This window comes from Entelurus aequoreus, linkage group LG10 (assembly GCF_033978785.1).
Source record: "Entelurus aequoreus isolate RoL-2023_Sb linkage group LG10, RoL_Eaeq_v1.1, whole genome shotgun sequence".
NCBI lineage: Eukaryota > Metazoa > Chordata > Actinopteri > Syngnathiformes > Syngnathidae > Entelurus > Entelurus aequoreus.
Window position 1 is genome coordinate 17,874,193 of NC_084740.1, and position 22,330 is coordinate 17,896,522.

The 22,330-nt window shown below is 39.8% G+C and overlaps 1 protein-coding gene across 2 annotated transcripts in view; it reads left to right on the top strand.

Annotated features, from left to right (window-relative positions):
* The window catches only part of schip1 (schwannomin interacting protein 1), a 938,589-nt gene that overhangs the window by 222,151 nt on the left and 694,108 nt on the right, over positions 1 to 22,330 (top strand). For both annotated transcript variants that reach the window (XM_062060223.1, XM_062060220.1), the window contains exons 3-5: positions 2,904 to 2,968; positions 5,664 to 5,738; positions 5,985 to 6,120. In XM_062060223.1, coding sequence (XP_061916207.1) covers positions 5,674 to 5,738; positions 5,985 to 6,120 — 201 coding nt within the window. In that variant the 5' untranslated portion in view covers positions 2,904 to 2,968; positions 5,664 to 5,673. The remainder of the gene's footprint in view (positions 1 to 2,903; positions 2,969 to 5,663; positions 5,739 to 5,984; positions 6,121 to 22,330) is intronic.

The following is a 22,330-nucleotide window of genomic DNA, read 5'->3' on the forward strand; positions in this document are numbered from 1 at the left end:
ATATATATATATATATATATATATATATATATATATATATATATATATATATGTATGTATGTATGTATGTATGTGTGGGAAAAAAATCACAAGACTATTTCATCTCTACAGGCCTGTTTCATGAGGGTTTCCTCAATCATCAGGAGATTTTAATGGAAGCATTCACATACCATGGTTTATATAGGGCACAGAGCGGGTGGGTACAGGCAGGCGTAGGGGTGTGGTAATAAAAGATGCAACCTATGCTTAAAAGAGAAACTGTTCATTATATACAGTCCAGACTTGTCATCCCTCAACAAGCGCAGCGAAATTGTATCAGCATGCCGTCACAGAAGGAAACACCTCCTAGGTAACACATGAGTCAATCACCACGCCCCTACGCCCGGATTTAACAAAAACTCATGGAGCTGGATGAAATCTTACTTGGAGGGGAGGGAGCAGGTGGTGGAGGTGAACGGCACCGTGTCCCCCCCCCCCCTCTCGGTGAGCTGTGGAGTCCCCCAAGGCAGTATATTGGGACCTTTACTGTTCCTAATATACATAAACGACATGTCATCGGCATGCGACTGTGAATTGTTTTTGTTTGCGGATGACTCTGCCCTGCTGGTATCCGGCAAGGACAAGTCACAGGTGGAGAAAATCCTCAGTGCTGAGCTCTGTAGAACTTGCACCTGGCTCGCTGACAACAAGCTATCCATACACTTGGGTAAAACAGAATCCATCCTGTTTGGGTCCCACATCAACCTCAAGAAAGTCAATGACTTCACCATAAAAGTGGGTGACATTGTTATCACCAGGAAAGATGAGGTCACCTATCTAGGTTCCATTCTAGAGGCTAACCTTTCCAGTGATAAAATGGCAACAAAGGTAATCAAAAATTTTAACCAACGAACGAGATTTCTCTACAGAATCTCCTCTCTGGTCAACAAAAGCACCTTGAGGATTCTGGCGGGAACTCTCGTTCAACCCTTTTTCGATTACGCATGCACCTCCTGGTACCCTAGCACCTCCAAAACCCTCAAATCTAAACTCCAAACATCTCAGAACAAGCTAGTCAGGTTACTTCTAGACCTCCAGCCCAGATCACACCTCACTCCTACCCACTTCTCCAAAGTGGGCTGGCTCAGGGTGGAGGACAGAGTTAAACAACTAGCACTGAGCCTAGGCTGTAAAATCCGCTAAACCTCCCTGATACCGAAGTACATGTCAAACTACTTCCTTAACGTAAATGACCGCCATAACCACAACACCAGGGGGAGCTCCACTAACCACGTTAAACGCAAATTCCGAACTAACAAAGGTCTTAACTCATTCTCTTTCTATGCCACATCAATGTGGAATGCGCTCCCAACAGGTATAAAAGAAAGGGCATCTCTATCCTCCTTCAAAACCGCAATAAAAGTTCACCTCCAGGCAGCTACAACCCTAAACTAACACCCTCCCCGGATTGCTAACAATCAAATGTAAACAATCAAATGCAGATACTTTTTCTTATGCCTTCTGATCTCTCTCTCTCTCTCTCTCTCTCTCTCTCTCTCTCTCTCTCTCTCTCTCTCTCTCTCTCTCTCTCTCTCTCTCTCTCTGTCCACTACTTGATGTCCATATCCTAACCCCCCCCCCCCTCCCCTCCACACCCCTGATTGTAAATAATGTAAATAATTCATTGTGATTATCTTGTGTGATGACTGTATTATGATGATAGTATATATGATAGTATATATCTGTATCATGAATCAATTTAAGTGGACCCCGACTTAAACAAGTTGAAAAACTTATTCGGGTGTTACCATTTAGTGGTCAATTGTACGGAATATGTACTTCACTGTGCAACCTACTAATAAAAGTCTCAATCAATCAATCAATCAATCAATGCCTGTACCCACCCGCTCTGTGCCCTATATAAACCATGGTATGTGAATGCTTCCATTAAAAATCTCCTGATGATTGAACCCTCATGAAACAGGCCTGTAGAGATGAAATAGTCTTGTGATTTTTTCCCACACATACATATTACGCTCTACCACGGTATCGAGTACAATTTTTTTGGATAATCTAATTAAGACATATATATATATATATATATATATATATATATATATATATATATATATATATATATATATATATATATATATATATATATATATATATGTTGGAGCTTCTATTTCTTCATGTTAACTATCTGTCCAGCTGCACACGCTGGAAACGACTAACGAGGGCAGGATAATGATTTTATTGGCTGTGTGAAAGCCGATGTGTTTACTTTGTAACCAAGTAAAAGCAGTCTCAAAGGAATATAACCCGCGGAAGCTCTTTCTGACAAAACATCCACATTTCAATGTCTGGCTCCTGGCTCTTAAAATTGTGGCCCTCTTCATTAAGCAGTTTAAGAGGCCTGCCCTACGGTGTATGTTGCAGACGCTGTGATTAAGGGTAGCTGCAGCTTGTTGGCCTGGTGTGACCCTTTTGGCTCGTCAGGAAGAACCGCTCCACTTCAACTTTGTTGCTCCCTCCTAATTGAATTAGACTGCTCAATTATGTAGAGGCAGCCTTGTCCTCATTAGGATGGAAGGGGCGGGGTGCCAAAGTGGGGGCTGCCGCATAAGAGCAGTTTAAAGTCGTTTTGGGTGGAAGTTTTTGTTGTGCACTTACCGCCACATCTGCTGTGTGTACTCTTATGTCTCCTCATGTGTCTCTGTTTAACTTTCATCTTGCCTTCAGGGCCACGCAGGGCCTAAATAAGACCAAAGGAAATGCAGAGGCAGCGAAATGCACTCTAAAGTTTACTTCACAGAAACAGAAATCTAACCAATTGAAAATCCAACCAAGAATAGCATAAACTCAGCACAATCAACAGTTATCAAATAGTGATGTCTGGCCCCTCTGTGTGTCATGTCGTACAGGAGCAGCTCCAGACCCTCCATAGTGGCTTCAAGCACGTCAACGATGGAGGCTACCAGCAACAGACGTGAGTGGAGACACACACACACACACACACACACACACACACACACACACACACACACACACACACACACACACACACACACACACACACTTGTATTTGTTACCTTTTTGAGACCTCCGAATAATGCCTACCTCTTTAGGACCACCCTTTCTAGATATATAAAGATGTGTATTTACAACATTAATAATATATACATGCTGTGCAAATATAAAAAAGCTTGTTGTGAAAAAACGAGTTGGAATTTCACAAGAAAATTGTCACAGTTTCACAAGAAAAACTTGGAATTTTGGCAGTGTTATAATAAAAGTCGTAATTTTACTCAACGCAAGTCAACATTTTACAAGAAAAACTGCTAGTGGTTAGAGTGTCCGCCCTGAGATTGGTAGGTTGTGAGTTCAAACCCCAGCCGAGTCATACCAAAGACTATAAAAATGGGAGCCATTACCTCCCTGCTTGGCACTCAGCATCAAGGGTTGGAATTGGGGGTTGAATCCCCAAAAATTATTCCCGGGCGCGGCACCGCTGCTGCCCACTGCTCCCCTCACCTCCCAGGGGGTGAACAAGGGTTATAACTTTTTAAACTTTTAACATTTGTGCAATATTATGATAAAAGTTGAATTGTACTCAATAACAGTCACAATTTACAAGGAAAGCTTAAAATGTTGGCGATTTTATGAAAAGAGTCGTAATTTTACTCGACAAAACTCACAATTTTATAAGAAAACTTTAAAATGTTGGCAATGTTATAATAATCAGAATTTTTATTTGGCAAAATTATGACAAAAGTCAGAATTTAACACAAAAAAAAATCGCTATTTACAAGACTGTTTTTACTGCTGGACTCTAGAAAGAGGTTCCGCAGCCTCCGTAGCAGAACCTCCAGGTTCTGTAACAGCTTCTTCCCTCAGGCCGTAAGACTCTTGAACGCTTCATAATAATCCCCTCAATTCCCCCCAAAAATGGATTAACTGGCTGCAATACAAAAACAATATAACATACATCCATAAACGTGGATGCATATGCAAAAGTGCAATATATTTATCTGTATAGTCATCTCTTTATTCATATCTGCACCTTATTAATCTTTTATCCTGCACTACAACCAGCTAATGCAACAAAATGTTGTTCTTATCTGTACTGTAAAGTTCAAATTTGAATGACAATAAAAGGAAGTCTAAGTCTAATGAAGAAATGGCAACAGGGTAAACACAGGAAGTGTACATACTATCAGTAGTTGGGGTACAATTACAGTAAATAAGCTGTTTCTTCCTACTCCTTTTCCATTGTGTGATGTCCCTTAAAGGCCTACTGAAATGATTTTTTTATTTATTTAAACGGGGATAGCAGGTCCATTCTATGTGTCATACTTGATCATTTCGCGATATTGCCATATTTTTGCTGAAAGGATTTAGTAGAGAACAACGACGATAAAGTTCGCAACTTTTGATCGCTGAAAAAAAAAAGCCTTGCCTGTACCGGAAGTAGCGTGACGTCACAGGGCTGAAGGGCTCCTCACATTTCCCCATTGTTTACACCAGCAGCGAGAGCGATTCGGACCGAGAAAGCGACGATTACCCCATTAATTTATAATTATAATTTGAGCGAGGATGAAATATTTGTGGATGAGGTACGTGAGAGTGAAGGACTAGAGTGCAGTGCAGGACGTTTCTGTTTTCGCTCTGACCGTAACTTAGGTACAAGGGTTCATTGGAATCCACACTTTCTCCTTTTTCTATTGTGGATCACGGATTTGTATTTTAAACCACCTCAGATACTATATCCTCTTGAAAATGAGAGTCGAGAACGCGAAATGGACATTCACAGTGACTTTTATCTCCACGACAATACATCGGCGAAGCTCTTTAGCTACGGAGCTAACGTGATAGCATCGTGCTTAAATGCAGATAGAAACAAAATAAATAAACCCCTGACTGGAAGGATAGACAGAAAATCAACAATACTATTAAACCATGGACATGTAAATACACGGTTAATGCTTTCCAGCCTGGCGAAGCTAAACAATGCTTTTGCTAACGACGCCATTGAAGCTAACTTAGCAACGGGACCTCACAGAACTATGATAAAAACATTAGCGCTCCACCTACGCCAGCCAGCCCTCATCTGCTCATCAACACCCGTGTTCACCTGCGTTCCAGCGATCGACGGAAGGACGAAGGGCGTCACCCGATCGATGCGGTCGGCGGCTAGCGTCGGATAGCGCGTCTGCTATCCAAGTCAAAGTCTTCCTGGTTGTGTTGCTACAGCCATCCGCTAAGACACCGATCCCACCTACAACTTTCTTCTTTGCAGTCTCCATTGTTCATTCAACAAATTGCAAAAGATTCACCAACACAGATGTCCAGAATACTGTGGAATTTTGAGATGAAAACAGAGCTTTTTTGTATTGGATTCAATGGTGTCCGAATACTTCCGTTTAACTATTGACGTCACGCGCATACGTCATCATACATAGACGTTTTCAACCGGAAGTTTAGCGGGGAATTTAAAATTGCACTTTATAAGTTAACCCGGCCGTATTGGCATGTGTTGCAATGTTAAGATTTCACCATTGATATATAAACTATCAGACTGCGTGGTCGGTAGTAGTGGTTTCAGTAGGCCTTTAACGTAACTTGTCAAGCATGTCTGGAAAAAAAACCAACAAAAAAAAACATCCGATCTCTTCTTGTCCCAGTGATGACATAATGGTGGACCTGGACAACAACATCACCACCATGAGCGTGCCACTTTTTGAGAACAAGGTGTTGATGTGAGTATCGCCTTTAAATGTTGCAACCTCTGCTGAGAACTTTATGACCTCCTCTAAACTTTCTGGCTGAGATTTACTGGAGGCCAGCACACATAAATCTGACAAGTTGATGGATGCTTAGTGATGTTTTGTAGTAAGTGTGACATGGATAGTTTGAGATGGCGGATTTAGTGGGGAATTTCATGTGAGGACTTGTGTGTGTGTGTGTGTGTGTGTGTGTGTGTGTGTGTGTGTGTGTGTGTGTAGCATCCAGCGAGCCTGGCGCGACTTCCTCCAGAAGCAGGAAGCGGAGAAGAGAAGCCCTTCTCCATCTTCCTTTTCTTCTTCAGACAAGATGAGCATGTCCATCAGCATGGCCACCCTCTCCGACGGCAGCACCCCGGTAAGTCACGCGACCTTTCGACCTTCGGCATAGCTCGGGTTGCCGCCAATGCTCGCATTGAAGGTTTGGAGCGGGCTTTTGTTCTGCATAAAATGTGCAAAAGCGCTTGAAATGGTTCTGGTTCCTCAATATGTAGCTTGTTTCATGGATCACTGAAAGAAGCTGTGCAACTTCACCACGGGCTCACCTGAGCTGAGTGAGTGCCTTCCTTATATTTTATATTTTTTATTGGAATTTACAAATAATCTATATTTTTTTGTGTGTGGGTTATTTTTTATTATTAATTTAATGTTTTTTTCAAGAGACATTTTTATTTTGTGTTTGTGTTCACATCGGGGAGAGCAGTGTCTTTTAAAATATTAGTTGAAAGTTTAATTGTTTTCCCCTATTTTGGAGAGGGCATATTTATTTCACTATGTGGCCTACATTACTTTTTCTAATAGGCAGTGAAGTTCGATGTAAAAGTCAGATTTGACTGTTTTTTTAACGTATTTTAATTGAAAAAATGCATGTGGTTTAATTGAATGCTTTTTCTAATTCCTCATATCTAGAAAATAGTCTGAATTTTTTAGGGTATTTTTTGTGCTCTTTATTTGCATTTTCTACCTCAATTCAGAGACAGATGGTACCATTTTGAGCTAAAGAGTTTGCTAAAAATTAAGTTAGGATTTAATTATTGTTCCTCCACTTTTGGGGTGGCATACACTTATTTGGTAACACTTTAGTATAAGGAACATATTCTAATTAACAAAGACTTAATTTTGAGTTATTTGGACACTAGGGGAACATATAAGGGTTAGGGTTACTAATAAGCAATAATTCAGAGGTTATTGAGTATGGGGAACATATTCTAAGTAACAAACACTTAATTTAGGGCTGGGGTGTCCAAACTTTTTCCACTGAGGGCCGCACACTGACAAATCAAAGCAAGCGGGGGCCATTTTGATATTTGTTATTTTAAAAACCAATACAATATATGTAAAACGAATATACATGTAGGCCTCTACTCAGGCTTGATCCTAGAGGACCCCAAAGGGTTTTGGTCAAAAAAATATTAAAAATGTGTCATTATTCAGTATTATTATTTTTATTATTATTCAAGTTTTAAATCTCTAGATCAACATTAGGTCTATCTGTCAATATAATGTTTTTAAAGATTTAAGTTGTATGCTCTTTTTGTCAAAGAAAACCTGTTTTTTAATGGAAAAAACACAAAATATGCAATATTTTCACCCAATCATTTTTTTAAAATTCCCCACTGCGTGGGTTCCCTCCGGGTACTCCGGCTTCCTCCCACCTCCAAAGACATGCACCTGGGGATAGGTTGATTGGCAACACTAAATTGGCCCTAGTGTGTGAATGTTGTCTGTCTATCTGTGTTGGCCCTGCGATGAGGTGGCGACTTGTCCAGGGTGTACCCCGCCTTCCGCCCGATTGTAGCTGAGATAGGCTCCAGCGCCCCCCGCGACCCCAAAGGGAATAAGCGGTAGGAAATGGATGGATGGATGGATGGAATATTTCAGATTATAAAATAATTGGAGCCTTAAAAAGGTCAATAACTCATAACACCATTGATTTTAATTCATTATTATTTTTTGAGCAATGACACTTAAAAACAAATCACACTAAAATTATTGGGGATCCAAAAGGGACCTACTCATTAAAGTGTTAAAAAATATATTATACATTTTTTTTACTGTTTACTTTTAACACAATAATCTCGAGATCAACTTCAGATCTATCCGTCAATTATAAGTTTTATTGTTGTTTATGTTTTTTGTTTGTCTGTTTTAGGCCCTTCTTTATAAAAAAACAGCTCAGTTTTTTATATGGCAAACACAAAATACACTACATTTTCCCCAAAAAATATCTCAAAGTGGAATATTTAACGTGACGTAATTGGAGCCTTCAATAGGTCAATATTTCATAATGACATTGATTTTGATGCATTATTATTTTTTAAAGAAAGAAACAGCCTGCATGGCAGCTTTGTGTTACTAAGAGTAAACATTGCAACCGTTTCTTGTTACATTTCACCTGTTTGCTCTTTTATACACTTTTTACGTTTTAACATTTTTTAAATCGTATTTTTAAAATGTGCCGTGGGGCCGTTTAAACATGACCTGCGGGCCGCAAATGGCCCCCGGGCCGCACTTTGGACACCCCTGATTTAGGGTTAGGGTTATGTTTTGTTATGTTATGTAAGAACAGACCATATTCATTAAGTGGTATTAAAGGGAGAATCATATCCAACAACTTCCTTACTTAGTACTAATAAGCAATAATTCTGAGGTTATTTAGGGAAGACTCTTAGTTAATGGCCTCCTGGTTGTATACTAAGGCCATGCAGAATAAGGCATTAACAAGTACTTAATAATGACTAATTAAGCGCCAATATGTTCTTAATTTGAATGAATATGTTTTCCCCATACTAAAGTGTTACCATTTATTTTAATGTGAGGTTTATTCATTTCGATATCAACTCAGTCAGGCATTAAATACCTACTCGCTGATGCATTGGAAAAAATGCCACAAAAACATCTCTTTTAGTTGATTGAATTATGAAAAATGATGCATATGTTCTTATAAATGTGCTGGATAAGCTTGAAAAGTCTGGTCAGAAGTCATTCAGTAAAGGATGCTTAAATGTACACGTTGGGATCATTCTGGCTACCTGATGTAACGATTATGGGCAATTGTATTTTTGTGTTATTTCCTTGCTGTCCAGAAGGTGGCAGTATATCTAAGCTAATTTCCCCAATATGACAACTCCCGCTAACGCACTTGAATTAATGAAATAAATTAATGAATTAATTTATTTATTCCGGCAGACAGACATATATATATATATATATATATATATATATATATATATATATATATATATATATATATATATATATATATATATATATATATATATATATATATATATATATATATATATATATATATATATACATATATACAGTGTTTCCCATAAACTGCCAAGATACCTGTGGCGGTGGGGGCGTGGATATGGGCGTGGTCACCATGACATCATCGAGTAATTTGCATAATTTACTACAATGATATGATTTTCTCTAAAAAGGCTCAAAAAATGTATACTTACTAATTAATAATAACAGTTTTGTTTTAAACGTCCATCCATCCATTTATCCATCCATTTTACAATATAATTACAACACTTTATGTACATATTTATATACAGATTTGAACAATAAGTTATTCACTGAAATATATTTATTAATTGTGGTTCTTACAAAAAATATATCTTATAAAAATATAAAAGCTAAAATGTCTCTTAAAGCTCTGCCCCTTTAATTAGTGCATACTAAATAATTTAACTTTAGCCTACTACTACAACCATATTATTTACCAGCAACATAAAGTGAAACAGAGGCAGAGGTGTCCTGCCACAGTCAGTAACAAATAAACAGAAAACAGTAGTGGTGGTAGATAGACACAAAGCTTCATCAAACATCTGATCCACTGAACAAAGAGCTCCAAAAATCTTGATCCTACACTTCTCTTTTGTAAAGTAAATCTGAACAGCTGATATGGGCCTCTACATCACCTATATGATTTGCCTGAGAAGCTTGACAGAATACAAAATATATATATATATATATTTTTTTGTGGCGGCCTAAATTCTTTTGTGGCGGGCCGCACCAAATAAATGAATGTGTGGGAAACACTGATATATATATATATATATATATATATATATATATATATATATATATATATATATATATATATATATATATATATATATATATATATATATATATATATATATATATATATATAGTAACACTTCATCACTCTTTGTAATTTGACAGACATGCAACGTCACCCACCGAAAAGGGATATAGGAAAAAATGCAAGAATGCTTATCCATGTCCCGCCCCTAATTTACAATCAACTTATATGCTGGTTATATATGTTGGTTATATAGTCCAAGTTTCAACAGCAGACCATGAGATTAGTTCCATCTTGCCTGGGTATCTTTCGTCTTCTGAAGCCTTGTCTGGTGTGTTATGTCCCTTATTCCACAGTGAGTTATTTTGTACCTGTGTCCCACAGTTGAGATAGTCCAAACAACGAGTCATGTTTTTGATAGTTCCCAACAACACATTTTTTACCGCAAGGTTGAACACTCTTAGGCTAATTTCTCTGCTCACATTGTCCCAGAGGTAGAGCCCTTTGTGAGGCCATAAACCTAACTTGAAGGCTACTGTATTGGATTATATCATGTAGTTTAAGAAAAGTACTCATTATGAATATGATAACATTGGTTTAAGCAGCCATTGTCATTCAGCACATCTTCCCTATGTTTAACCGGACTACAATAAATCCCAGGGATTTTGGCGACTGCGCCTTCCACTGGTCGTTATAATTCTACTCTTGACTGTCGCAGTCAGAAGCCTTTGGGGCTGAAGTGTGTGTTCTCTTCTCACCTAATCTCCCAGACTGCAGTCAACAGGCGGGTTAATGCTCAGGGGCTGCTTCCTTACAACGATACTTGTCCACTCTGTCGCAGAGAACGACTTATCTCGGATCTAGCAGATGAAAGGAGGTCAGTGGGTGGTCGAAGGAGGAGAGTTAAGTGGAATTCGAGTGTGGAAGAAATGCATGCTGCCACACATGAGGTTGTTGATGAAGTCATCAGTGCATCATTTATATATGTGTGTGTGTGTGTGTCCTTTGGGATGACGGGGAAACGCTAAACTCGGTAATAAGTCTAAACCGCTGACACGGGCAGATCGTCACAGAGGGGAAGTGTGGGTCTGCAAGTGTAAGACGTTCACCGGGGATAGGCTTTGTACCTACAATCAGATTAAGGTGTTTCCATGTGTTGTAGGATTTTTATTTAGAGCTGAACTATTTGAGAGATGGGATTAATTTAATGCATGGACACGTATATGGAGGGTAATTTGTGTTGGGGGTTTTTTAACACTGAATTTATGTACAGTAACTGCAGCTCTTTAGCACCGCCCTAGTGGCCCCCTGGAACATTTTGAAAAATGGAAAAAGATGGGGGGAAAAATATATTTGTTATTTTAATAATGTTTCTGTAGGAGGACAAACACGACACAAACCTTCCTAATTGTCAGAAAACCCACTGTTTAATATGTTTGTGTGTATGCTTCACTGATGACAGTATTAGGCCAGCGCCGTTTCGTCCTATACATTTTGGCGGTCCTTAAATTCACAGAGGTATCTCCTTTGCTGCCACAAAAACTTGTTTTATGCCACTCCTTATTTGGCTCATTTTGTCCACCAAACGTTTTATGCTGTGCGTGAATGCAAAAAGGGGAGTTTTGTTGATGTTATTGACGTGTTGTTTAATTTATATTTGCTTGTCTCATGGCACATTATCTGTATGTAATATTGGCTACATTTCTGATTGTGCGCCATGCTGTTCCAGACCACAGCAAAAGTTACCCAGCTTGCAAAGATTGTAATAAATCCATTAGATGAAGACAGCCAGTCCTTTCTTTTAACTTGGACACACACATCTACACCTTTTGGCAGTTTTAAGCCAGTAATTTCCAGGAGTTATCTCACCCTATGTCATGTCTGCGTTGATCATGTTTTTGTTTGGCCATGTGCTGTTTGTTTTTTGGACTCTTTTTAATTCCTGGTTGCACTTCCTTGTTTGTTTGTTACCTTGACAACTATTAGTGTCACCCGTCTCACGTCTTGGACTCACGCACCTGATTAATTTGAACTCACGCACCTGTTTTCAATCACCACATGACTATTTAAGCCTTTCATTTTCTGTTGGTCGGCCTGGCGACCTCACATTCATGCTCATACTCCTGACACTCTGTTTCATGTCCATCGTTCATGCTGCTCCTTTCGTCCGCAAGTAAGTTATTGTTTATTAAGGCCATAGTTAGCAAGTTTTGTTTTCTGTCCATAGTTTACGCCAAAGTGGTAGTTTTGTTTTTCATAGCCAAGTTTTCTACCTCCGCTGTGAGCGCCTTTTGTTTATTGTTCCTTTTGAGTGTTAAAATTAAATATGTCTTCAACTTCACGCCATGTCCGCTCCAACTTTTATTGCATCTTGGAAAAAACAAACCCGCCATAGTCCACATCATGACACCCTCTAAGACACTTACTTAATGTGTTGCCTTCATTGTAACACTTACATAAGGCTTTTAACTTTTTGCAGCTCCAGACGGATTGTTTTTTTTTTTTTGTATTTTTGATCCAATATGGCTCTTTCAACATGTCGGGTTGCCGACCCCCTGGTATAGAGTGTACATGCACGATGCACACACACACACATGGAGTCATATGTCCCTGACACTGCAATATGGTCTCCATCTGTAACGTGATTGCAACTGTAACCTTTGAGCCTGTAGCGTTTGTCTTTGACAAACCAGCTGTGTGACACCGCGGCACGCGTGAGATAAACCATGTTCCACTGAATTAATACGAGGCCTGAATCACCTTTAAATGATCTCTCACTCTTGCGCCTCACAACGCCGACATACAAGCAAGGAGCACTGGATGTCTCTCTTTATGATCGATCCCTGTGCTCCACAACAACACCACACAGGAAGGCAGAAAATATAGCTTTCATTAAGAGGAAACCTAACAAAACTCTGGATTTTATGCTCCTATATGAATCAACTGTCTGGATTTTATTGTTTCATAATATTGCACCTGCACACTAACACACACACACACACACACGGCAATCACCTCTACACCGACACAAGATAGCATAAACACAAACTTGTCAACATAAGGATGAGGCTTGCTTTAATTTTAGCCTGTCGAGGTGATTGATGCATTTTTATGTCCACTCATAAATCAGTGCAGTTTGGGGATTGCTTGAAGATTTTTTTATTATTTTTTTACCAGCAGGATTGCTACTAAAGTACCAAATTAATTACGTCACAAAATATAAAACATATCAATCCTCCCCCTCACTTGAACTGGTTCGTGGTTCGCTAAGGGGAGCTGTCCAGTAGCTCGGTGCTGACCTGTGTTGCAGTAGTAACGTTTTGCCACTAGAGGGAGCTGTTTTACCACCAAAGACCTATGCAATAGTATAGGTGGGTTCTATTACCTTGTTGTCCATATGTCACTTCACTCCTAATTACAATAGTATACTGTACACTCAGTTGTAGCATACAACTAATGTGCACTTTAATATGCTGCTTTGCATTGAGATGCTGCTTTTCAATGCACTGCATCAATGGCAGAACATAATATATTTTGTTCAATGTAATTTAGTTTTGTTACATTCAATTTGCTTGTGTTTTTTTTTTAATATAGTTGCTTTTTGCCTTTTTTCCCAGCATAGTTACTTTTTCTCCATCATTACACTCTAAACCCGCTTTAAACCGCTTGCTTGCGTTTATCAGGCTGTGCAGCAAATGTTGGTGTTGTTTACTTGAGTCAAATTGCAGTCTTATGTGTGACTGCCATCTACTGGTCACACCTATTACACCATGTACCAATAAAATAGCTTCGAGGTCGGTAAGCACAACCAACATTATTCCGTACATTAGGCGCACCGATTTTATGAGGCGCACTGTCGAGTTTTGAGGAAAGGAAGTTATTTTAAGTGCGCCTTATAGTCCGAAAAATATGGTATAAGTGCTAACGTTAAGGACCTACATTTAGTGGCGCTTTGATCAGAGAGAGGCAATTTTCGTATGCTGCTGTATTGACATCAGCTGGTGAGCTGCTTTCTCACCTCAGAACTGGTGAAAGTTTATTCTGGATCAAAAATAATGCCTCTCACCTTGATAGTAGAAGGATGAGGACATAAACTGAGTAGCTCATAAACTTTGACAGCCAACTTAGACCCGGAAATGGCACCCAAAAAAAGACCCAATAAGACATTTCATTCCACCCTCTTTTTTTTGTGAGGATTATGAGTCATTCTTCATCTAAACGGGAATATATCAACATCCTAACAGTCGGCATCCCGGTGACAGCCGACATTGTACCGTAAGTGATGTTTAATTATGTTTGTTGGCTGTCATGAAGTCTGCCGGGAGTAGTTATTTTTATGTCCACTCATAAATCAGTGCAGTTTGGGGATTGCTTGAAGCTTCTTTTTTTTTTTACCTCCAGGATTGCTACTAAAGTATCAAATTAATTATGTCACAAAATATAAAACAAATCAATCCTCGCCCCTCACTTGAGCTGGTTCGTGGTTCGCTACGAACCAGTGGGTTAAAGTGTCTGCCCGGAGATCGGTAGGTCGTGAGTTCATACTTGCCAACCTTGAGACCTCCGAATTCGGGAGATTGGGGGTGGGGCGGGTTGAGGTGTGGGGGGGGGGGTGGGGGTGGGGTTGAGGTGAGCGGGGTGTATATTGTAGCCCGGAAGAGTTGGAGCTGCAAGGGTTTCTGGGTATTTGTTCTGTTGTGTTTATGTTGTGTTACGGTGCGGATGTTCTCCCGAAATGTGTTTGTCATTCTTGTTTGGTGTGGGTTCACAGTGTGGCACATATTTGTAACAGTGTTAAAGTTGTTTATACGTCCACTTTCAGTGTGACCTGTATGGCTTTTGATCAAGTATGTCTTGCAGTCACTTACGTGTGTATGTAAAAGCTGCATACAACATGTAACTTGGTCGGCACGCTGTTTATATGGAGATAAAGCGGACGCTAAAAGCAGTGCCATCACGACACGCCCTCAATATTGTTGTCCGGGTGAAAATCAGGAGAAATTCAGGAGAATGGTTGCCCTGGGATATTTTCGTGAGGGGCACTGAAATTCGGGAGTCTCCCGGAAAAATCGGGAGGGTTGGCAAGTATGCGTGAGTTCAAACCCCGGTCGAGTCATACCAAAGACTATACAAATGGGAGCCATTACCTCCCTGCTTGGCACTCAGCATCAAGGGTTGGAATTGGGGGTTAAATCAGCAAAAAATTATTACCGGGCGTGGCCACCGTGATCAAGGGTGATGGGTCAAATGCAGAGAATAATTTCACCACACCTAGTGTGTGTGTGACAATCATTGGTACTTTTTAACTTAACTTTAAGGGAAGCTGTCCAGTAGCTCGGTGCTGACCTGTGTTGCAGTAGTAACGTTTTGCCACTAGAGAGAGCTGTTTTACCACCAAAGACCTCGACAATTGTATAGGTGGGTTCTATTACCTTGTTTTCCTTGTGTCACTTCACTCCTAATTACAATAGTATACTGTACACTCAGTTGTAGCATACAACTAATGTGCACTTTAATATGCTGCTTTGCATTGAGATGCTGCTTTTCAATACACTGCATCAATGGCACAAAATAATTCATTTTGTTCAATGTCATTTAGATTTGTTACATTCCATTTGCTTGTGTTTTTTTTTTTTTTTTTAAATAATATAGTTGCTTTTTGCCTTTTTTTCCCAGCATAGTGACTTTTCCTCCCTCATTACACTCTAAACCCGCTTTAAACCGCTTGCTTGGGTTTATCAGGCCGTGCAGCTGCAAGAAAACCCGAAAAGGCTGGCAGGGGAGATTAGATATGTTTGGTGAAAGTTTGGTGAATTTCAAGGTCCGGTGTGTGTGTGTATATTTCTTTATATGCCACACAAAGCAGTGGCTTCCTCCGCTGAGATTGCACTGTCATTGTTGTTCAGTTGCCCATTTGCTTCTAAAGGTTAGCTCGTCCTGGAATAACCCTCACAATCCCCCCTTTTTGTCCCCCCCCCCCCCTCCCCCGCTGGCTAACTCATCAGTACACAAAGCATTTAGAACCTCAGGAGATTACTGAGCCACCAGGCACTGTACAAAGCGTTTAACCTCTTCTATTTCCTCTCATTCAGAGCATAATACAAACGGTTACACCCTGCTCTTTTCTGGACTGTAAGCCTCTCAGTTTTGTTGGTGTCTGCTGCACAAGCAATGGATGGAGGCACGCATGAAAGGTCACATATTGTATCAGACCCGCAGACTGCTTGTAACACTAAAGCATTATCATCGTATAAAATGAGGAGTCCAAAGGCTCACCTCTATATTGTATTTACTGTACATTAACCTCACAGCGTCACACTTTCATTGGCAGGTGGACAACGGCCCGCTTGCCATCTTGTACAATTAGCTCGCCGCTGTGCCGGCATTGCTTTAATGGCCCGTTTTTATGCACCTGTTTATTTATGGCTCTAAAGGGACAGTTTTAATATTTTCACTGTGTGCCATACATACTGTATGTGAAGCACTCTATTAGTGAAGAGTATTGTTTAGGGAGATGAGTAGTACAAGAAAATTGTCATAAAACTGTTGTTTTAAAGGGGAACTCTACATTTTGAGGGGTATTTGTGTCATAATCTGTTGCCCGGGATCATGTTTTGTTTGGTTTTGACTCCCTCAGTTCTGTTTTCAGCACCCTTGAGTTTGTGTGTTTTGGTTACCGTGGATGCTGACTAGTTTCACCTGCCTCTGATTCGTGTCTGGGACGCTCACCTGCTGCCGGGCACTAATCAGAGAGCTACTTATTCCCATTTTTGGCCACGCTGAGTCTGGCTTTCTTGTTTGCACTACGCAACAGTGACGACGTCTACTTTTTTATTCCTATGCCTGTTTGTATGATAAGCTTTTGTGCTAGCCTTTACTTTAGCTTTGCTTCCCGTGCTATCGGCACGCTTGTTTTGTTTATCTGCATTTCCTGCCTGATTTAATCATTTCCTTACCTGCACTTTGCCTCCTGAGTTCCGTCTGCATCTTGGGGGAACGATCCACGCAATAAAATGCGAACCCGATGTGATAATTTTGCCTATAATTCCCAATCCTCATGAGATATTGTTTTTTTAATGCGCTCTAACTTGTAAACAAAAGTCAACTTACAATGGAGCCAATTGAAGGCATACAACCCAATAAATAACCATCCAAAAAGCACCAACAATACTCTATTTATATTTTGTGACTTGAATCTTAACAAAATATTGGCGATATTGTCATTACCGTATTTTCCGGACCATAGGGCGCACCGGATTATAAGGCGCTCTGCCGATGAATGGGTCTAGTCAGGTCTATTTTCATACAAAAGGCCCACCGGATTATAAAGCGCATTAAAGGAGTCATATTATTGTTTATTTTTTTCTAAATGTAAAAGACTTCCTTGTGGTCTACATAACATGTAATGGTGGTTCTTTGGTCAAAATGTTGCATAGATGATGTTTTACAGATCATCTTCAAGCCGCTTTCTGACAGTCGCTTCAGGATGTGCCGTTTTGTGGGCGGTATTATTTATGTGGCTCACCTTCGGCAGCGTCTTCTCCCCGTCATTTTAATTGTAGCGGTGTAGCGTGCAAGGACGGGAGTGGAAGAAGTGTCAAAAGATGGAGCTAACTGTTTTAATGACATTAAAACTTTACTTCAATCAATAACGGAGCAGCATCTCCTCATCCGGAAACAACAACAAGGCTGGAAATGTGTCCCGTAAAAAACCAGAACGCTCTAATAACTAAAATTTCTTGGGTGGATAATGTAAACTCACTACACCGGTATGTTTTAGCGCTTTCATGGCGAATTTACTGACAGATATAAGTTAGAACTTTACACTACTTTATACAAACGTATTAGAAATGGCAACAGTGGAGGATGAATGTCCCATAACAAGAAGATAGACAAAAAGAAGAAGCTTATCGACTACGGCTCGCAAATTTTCAGGACTTATGCAGATCCCAAGTACAGATCAGCAGGTACCAAAAGGTAAGAAAAGTTGCTTTTGCATAATATTGCGAAACAAAACGCCAGATATTATGTCTTACCTTATACACACACCATAATAATACTCGTGTGTTTAATGCGCCAACAATCCTTTAAGCGGTGCGGCTTCATAGCTTACCAAAATTGTACTAAAACATTTTGATAGATTTTGGAGCGCCATGTGTAATGTTCTATATTTTCAATAGAACATATACATGTTGGTGTTGCTGACTTGAGTCATATTGCAGTCTACACGCATCTTATGTGTGACCGCCATCTACTGGTAACACATATCATTACACCATGTACCAAATTAATTAGCTTCGAGGTCGGTAAGCACAACCAAACTTATTCCGTACATTAGGCGCACCGGGTTATAAGGCACACTGTCGAGTTTTGAGAAAAGGAAATTATTTTAAGTGCGTCTTATCGTCCGAAAAATACATTTAGCCGCGCATTGATCAAGAGAGGCATCTTTCTTATGACATCATCAGCTGGTGAGCTGTTTTCTCACCTCAGAACAGGTGCAAGTTTATTCTAGATCAAAAATAATGCCTCTCACTTTGATAGTAGAAGGATGAGTACAGAAACTGAGTAGCGGATAAACTTTGACAGCCAACTTAGACCTGGAAATGGCAAAAAAAAGATGTTTTGTTCCACCCTCTTTTCTTCAAGAGGATTATGAGTCATTTTTCATCTAAACGGGAATAGATCAACATCCTAACAGTCGGCATCCCGGTGACAGCAGACATTGTACTGTAAGTGATGTTTAATTATGTTTGTTGGCTCTTGTGAAGTCTGCCGTGAGGAGTTTTCAGTCTTGTCGAAGGAAAAAGCCAATGTGGTGATGTTTGTAAAATTAATGAGAAAAATGAGCAAAAAAAACAACAAACAATACATAATTATTACATGTTATTATGAATGTGCCTGTTACGACATTACATTTACAATCACAGTGTGTATATAAAACCTTGGTGGAAGTGTTTGAATGTTTTTTTAAGCACTTTACAGGCAAAATTGTAAGCAGACTTTTGTTCACATTTACTAGTGAGAGGGAACAAAAACAAGAATGTGTGTGTTTGTCTCATATAATGATTCTGAATTAATTGCAAAATTCCCCCAAAAAGTGCAGTTGCCCTTTAAGGAATTGTGTACAAAATTTTGTTGTCAAAGGCACTGTTGATTATATAAATTTTCTGTATGAAGAGAACATCAACTTTGTCAAATTGAGCTACATCCAAATAATTAATTGTCATTTTGTTGCTCAATATGACTGTTATGTAAACAGTAGTTCGGAACATTCCGAGAGAAGTTCCTCTATAATGCCTCATTGATTTTTTTAAATAATGTTCTATCAGTAATATGTGTCTTCAGAATGTATTCATGAGCACCGAATGTGAGTAAAATCAATCATCAACCTCACTTGTTCACTTTACAGAGGACAACTTTGTAAAAAAACTAAAAAAAAGGCTTCACTACGCCTCTCAAAAGATAGCCAAGGGCTCTGCCATTAATCCATCAGTTAGTTAGAGATGCAGGTTTGCTCAGTGTTTTCTTTAAGCAAATAAGCTAAACCACCACGCTATTGCTGTTAAAAGAGTGAGTATAATGTTAGCATTGTAGCTCACATAGCTCTGCTAGTGTTGCTAACGTCTGTATCGTCCCACGACGTAATGTTACATTGTTGAATGTGATAAAAGCATAGATTTGTCCGACAAGTGCAGCGTTACAATGCATGCATGCAAACGTGAATAAAGTGCACAATAGAGCTTCTTAGAGCCACATACTCACTCACTACCAATAAAGCTACAGACACAAAAAAACGGTGTGATGCCAGGTGGGCTTCAAACCACTTTTTTTGTCCTTAATTGTGTGAATGCTCCAAAGCATTCACACATTGTTTTATGCACCAAAATTCATGTATTTATTCTTATTATTATTATTCTTATTATTATTCTTCTCCTCCAGATTTTGGCGCGCTCTACCTTCCACATTTTTCACCCGATTCAAACCGTTCCAACTTCAAACTGTTCAGCCTATTCGGAAATCCTGGGCTTTCCCTTGACAAATTCAAAAAAATTCCCACATTTTCATTGTGTGAATGCTCCAAACATTCACACATATGGTTTTCTACACCAAAATCAATATTTTTATTAAACTACTTCTTCTTCTTCTTCTCCAGATTTTGGCGCGCTCTACCTCTCACATTGTTCACCCGAATCAAAACGTTCCAACTTCAAACGGTTCAGCTTATTCGGGAATCGCGGGCTTTTCCTTGACAAATTCCAAAAAATCCCACATTTCCCAGAATTCCAGGTTTTCCGGGACATTTTTCCTGTTAAAAATGAATTGGCCATTTTTCAAACTTCCACCATTTCCACATTTTTCAACCGATTCCAACCATTCCACCTTCAACACATTCCACTCATTCTGGAAATTTAAGTTATCATTTTTACAAGTTCAAAATAATTCCAGGATTTTCCAGAATTCCTGGTTTTCCAAAGCCCTATTTCCACCCTTTCTTCTGGCGACTACTCCTTCCACATTTTTCAACGCATTTCAACCGTTTTATCGTCAAAACATTTCTCTTAATCAGGACAAAAAACTTAGTTGTTTTCTGAACTGGAAAAATTCCCGGTTTTCCTGAAATTCCAGGAATTCTGTCATACCATTTCTCAAATCAACATGTTACCACTTCAACATTTCTCGACCGATTTGAAAAATTCCAACACCAACCATTTCAACTCATTCAGACCATTCAAGTTTTTGACAATTAAAAAAAAAAAATCCCGCTTTTCCCGAAATTCCCAAATTTTTGGAAAATTCCCATTAAAATGAATGGGACATTCTTCAAAGTTCCACAACTCCCACATTTTTTCATCAGATTACAACTGTTCCAACTCCAAAATATTCAGCCGGTATGGGAATTGTCGGCTCTAAATCAACAATTCTAAAAAAAATAAAAATCCAGGATTTCAGTTCAACGTCAGCATTGGAGCATTCACACGCAATTCCTTCAGGAATTGTCTCATCTAGTTTAGCCTATCATTTTGTCATATCAGAATCAGAAGAGTTTTTATTACCATTGTTTGAGAATGGGTTCACAAAGTAGGAATTTTATTTGGCGCAAGCCTGCAACATAAAACACATATAACACAGAATAGAATAACATTAGCTGTAACTGAGCTATCAGATATTGTTATTTTATAGGATAGGATAGGACTTTATTGTCATTGCACAAGTACAACGAAGCTATGTTTTCAGCACAAACCCGTTCAAGATTAGACAAGCAAACAGTGTACAGGGTTACAGAACAGGAACGCTGATGGGTCGCCACGAGGCGCCCCGTAAAAGATGGGAAAAAGGTAAAACGCTGGGGAAGAAGATGAGTAAAAAAATACAATCTAGACTGGGCTCCTAAGGGGGCCTAGTCTGGAGTGGGGAAAAACCTCCATGCCATGCACACATAAACATGTTACATATAATCATGACAACTCACAACAGAGGGGGGGGGAGTTGGGACCCTGGAGATCGACTGTTGCTATGATGCGCTACCAGCCGTCCATCACCCCAAAGGGGAATCAAGCGGTGGTGAAGGTGTGGGGTGGGGTAGGGGGTGTGTGTGTGTATATGCCCATTGTCTTGGGTGCGTTGATGTAGTGTCCATAGGCCTGGGGCCTTTCTGCATGCAAGCAAAAGTTCGACTCCCGGTGTCGTTGAAGAGGGAGGGAGGGAGGGCAAAAGCGTCCATCATTGAGGGGTATTCGGGGGATGTTTTCAGAACAGCCTGCTCCTGTTGTTGCAGCGTTAAGGCCATTCGAGAGAGTCAAATCGTAGATTAGGATTTTTGTTTTTTCGCGAGCAGACATTACAATGGCTTGTCTGTTCTATTCGTCCATGCTGGCTCTCATTTCCAATTTTTCCCTTTCAACCAGCTTTTCCATGATGTGATCCATCTTGCGATTCAGTTCAGAAATCGCCCCCACTGTGATCCCACAGCCCGGCCCAAACCTTCCATTGCAACAAACAGCCTTTGGGCTCCTTGAGTGGCTGCCATCGTCTTACGAATTTGACGATACACCAGAGCAATGCCCAGCCCAATCAGCAGGTGCCCCGCGATCACGGTTCCAAATAGGTAGATGTCTTCCAAGTCCTCGATGGAAAGGACCGAGAGGCACATGATTCTCCATTTATCCCAGGAATCTCTGACGTACCCCGCAGCAATGGTTCCATCAGGGCAACCTGAATCCCCAGAACCTCTTTTCCTCGTCGAAAAGATTTTGTCAATTGAGTCGAGAGTCCAGCTGATCATTTCCATGTCTGATGTTTAGATTTGGAGGACAGCGCAAAGAAAGAGGCTTGTTTGTATGTGTATTGTATATGAGACCTTGAGGTTAATTTTGGCCATTGTCACACACACACACACACAAAATTTGACTGTATGAACATTAATGATTTGTTGATGAAACTATTGTATTGAATCTCATTACGAGTCATTAAGCTGTGCAGGTGTGCTTAACTCGGTGGTTTT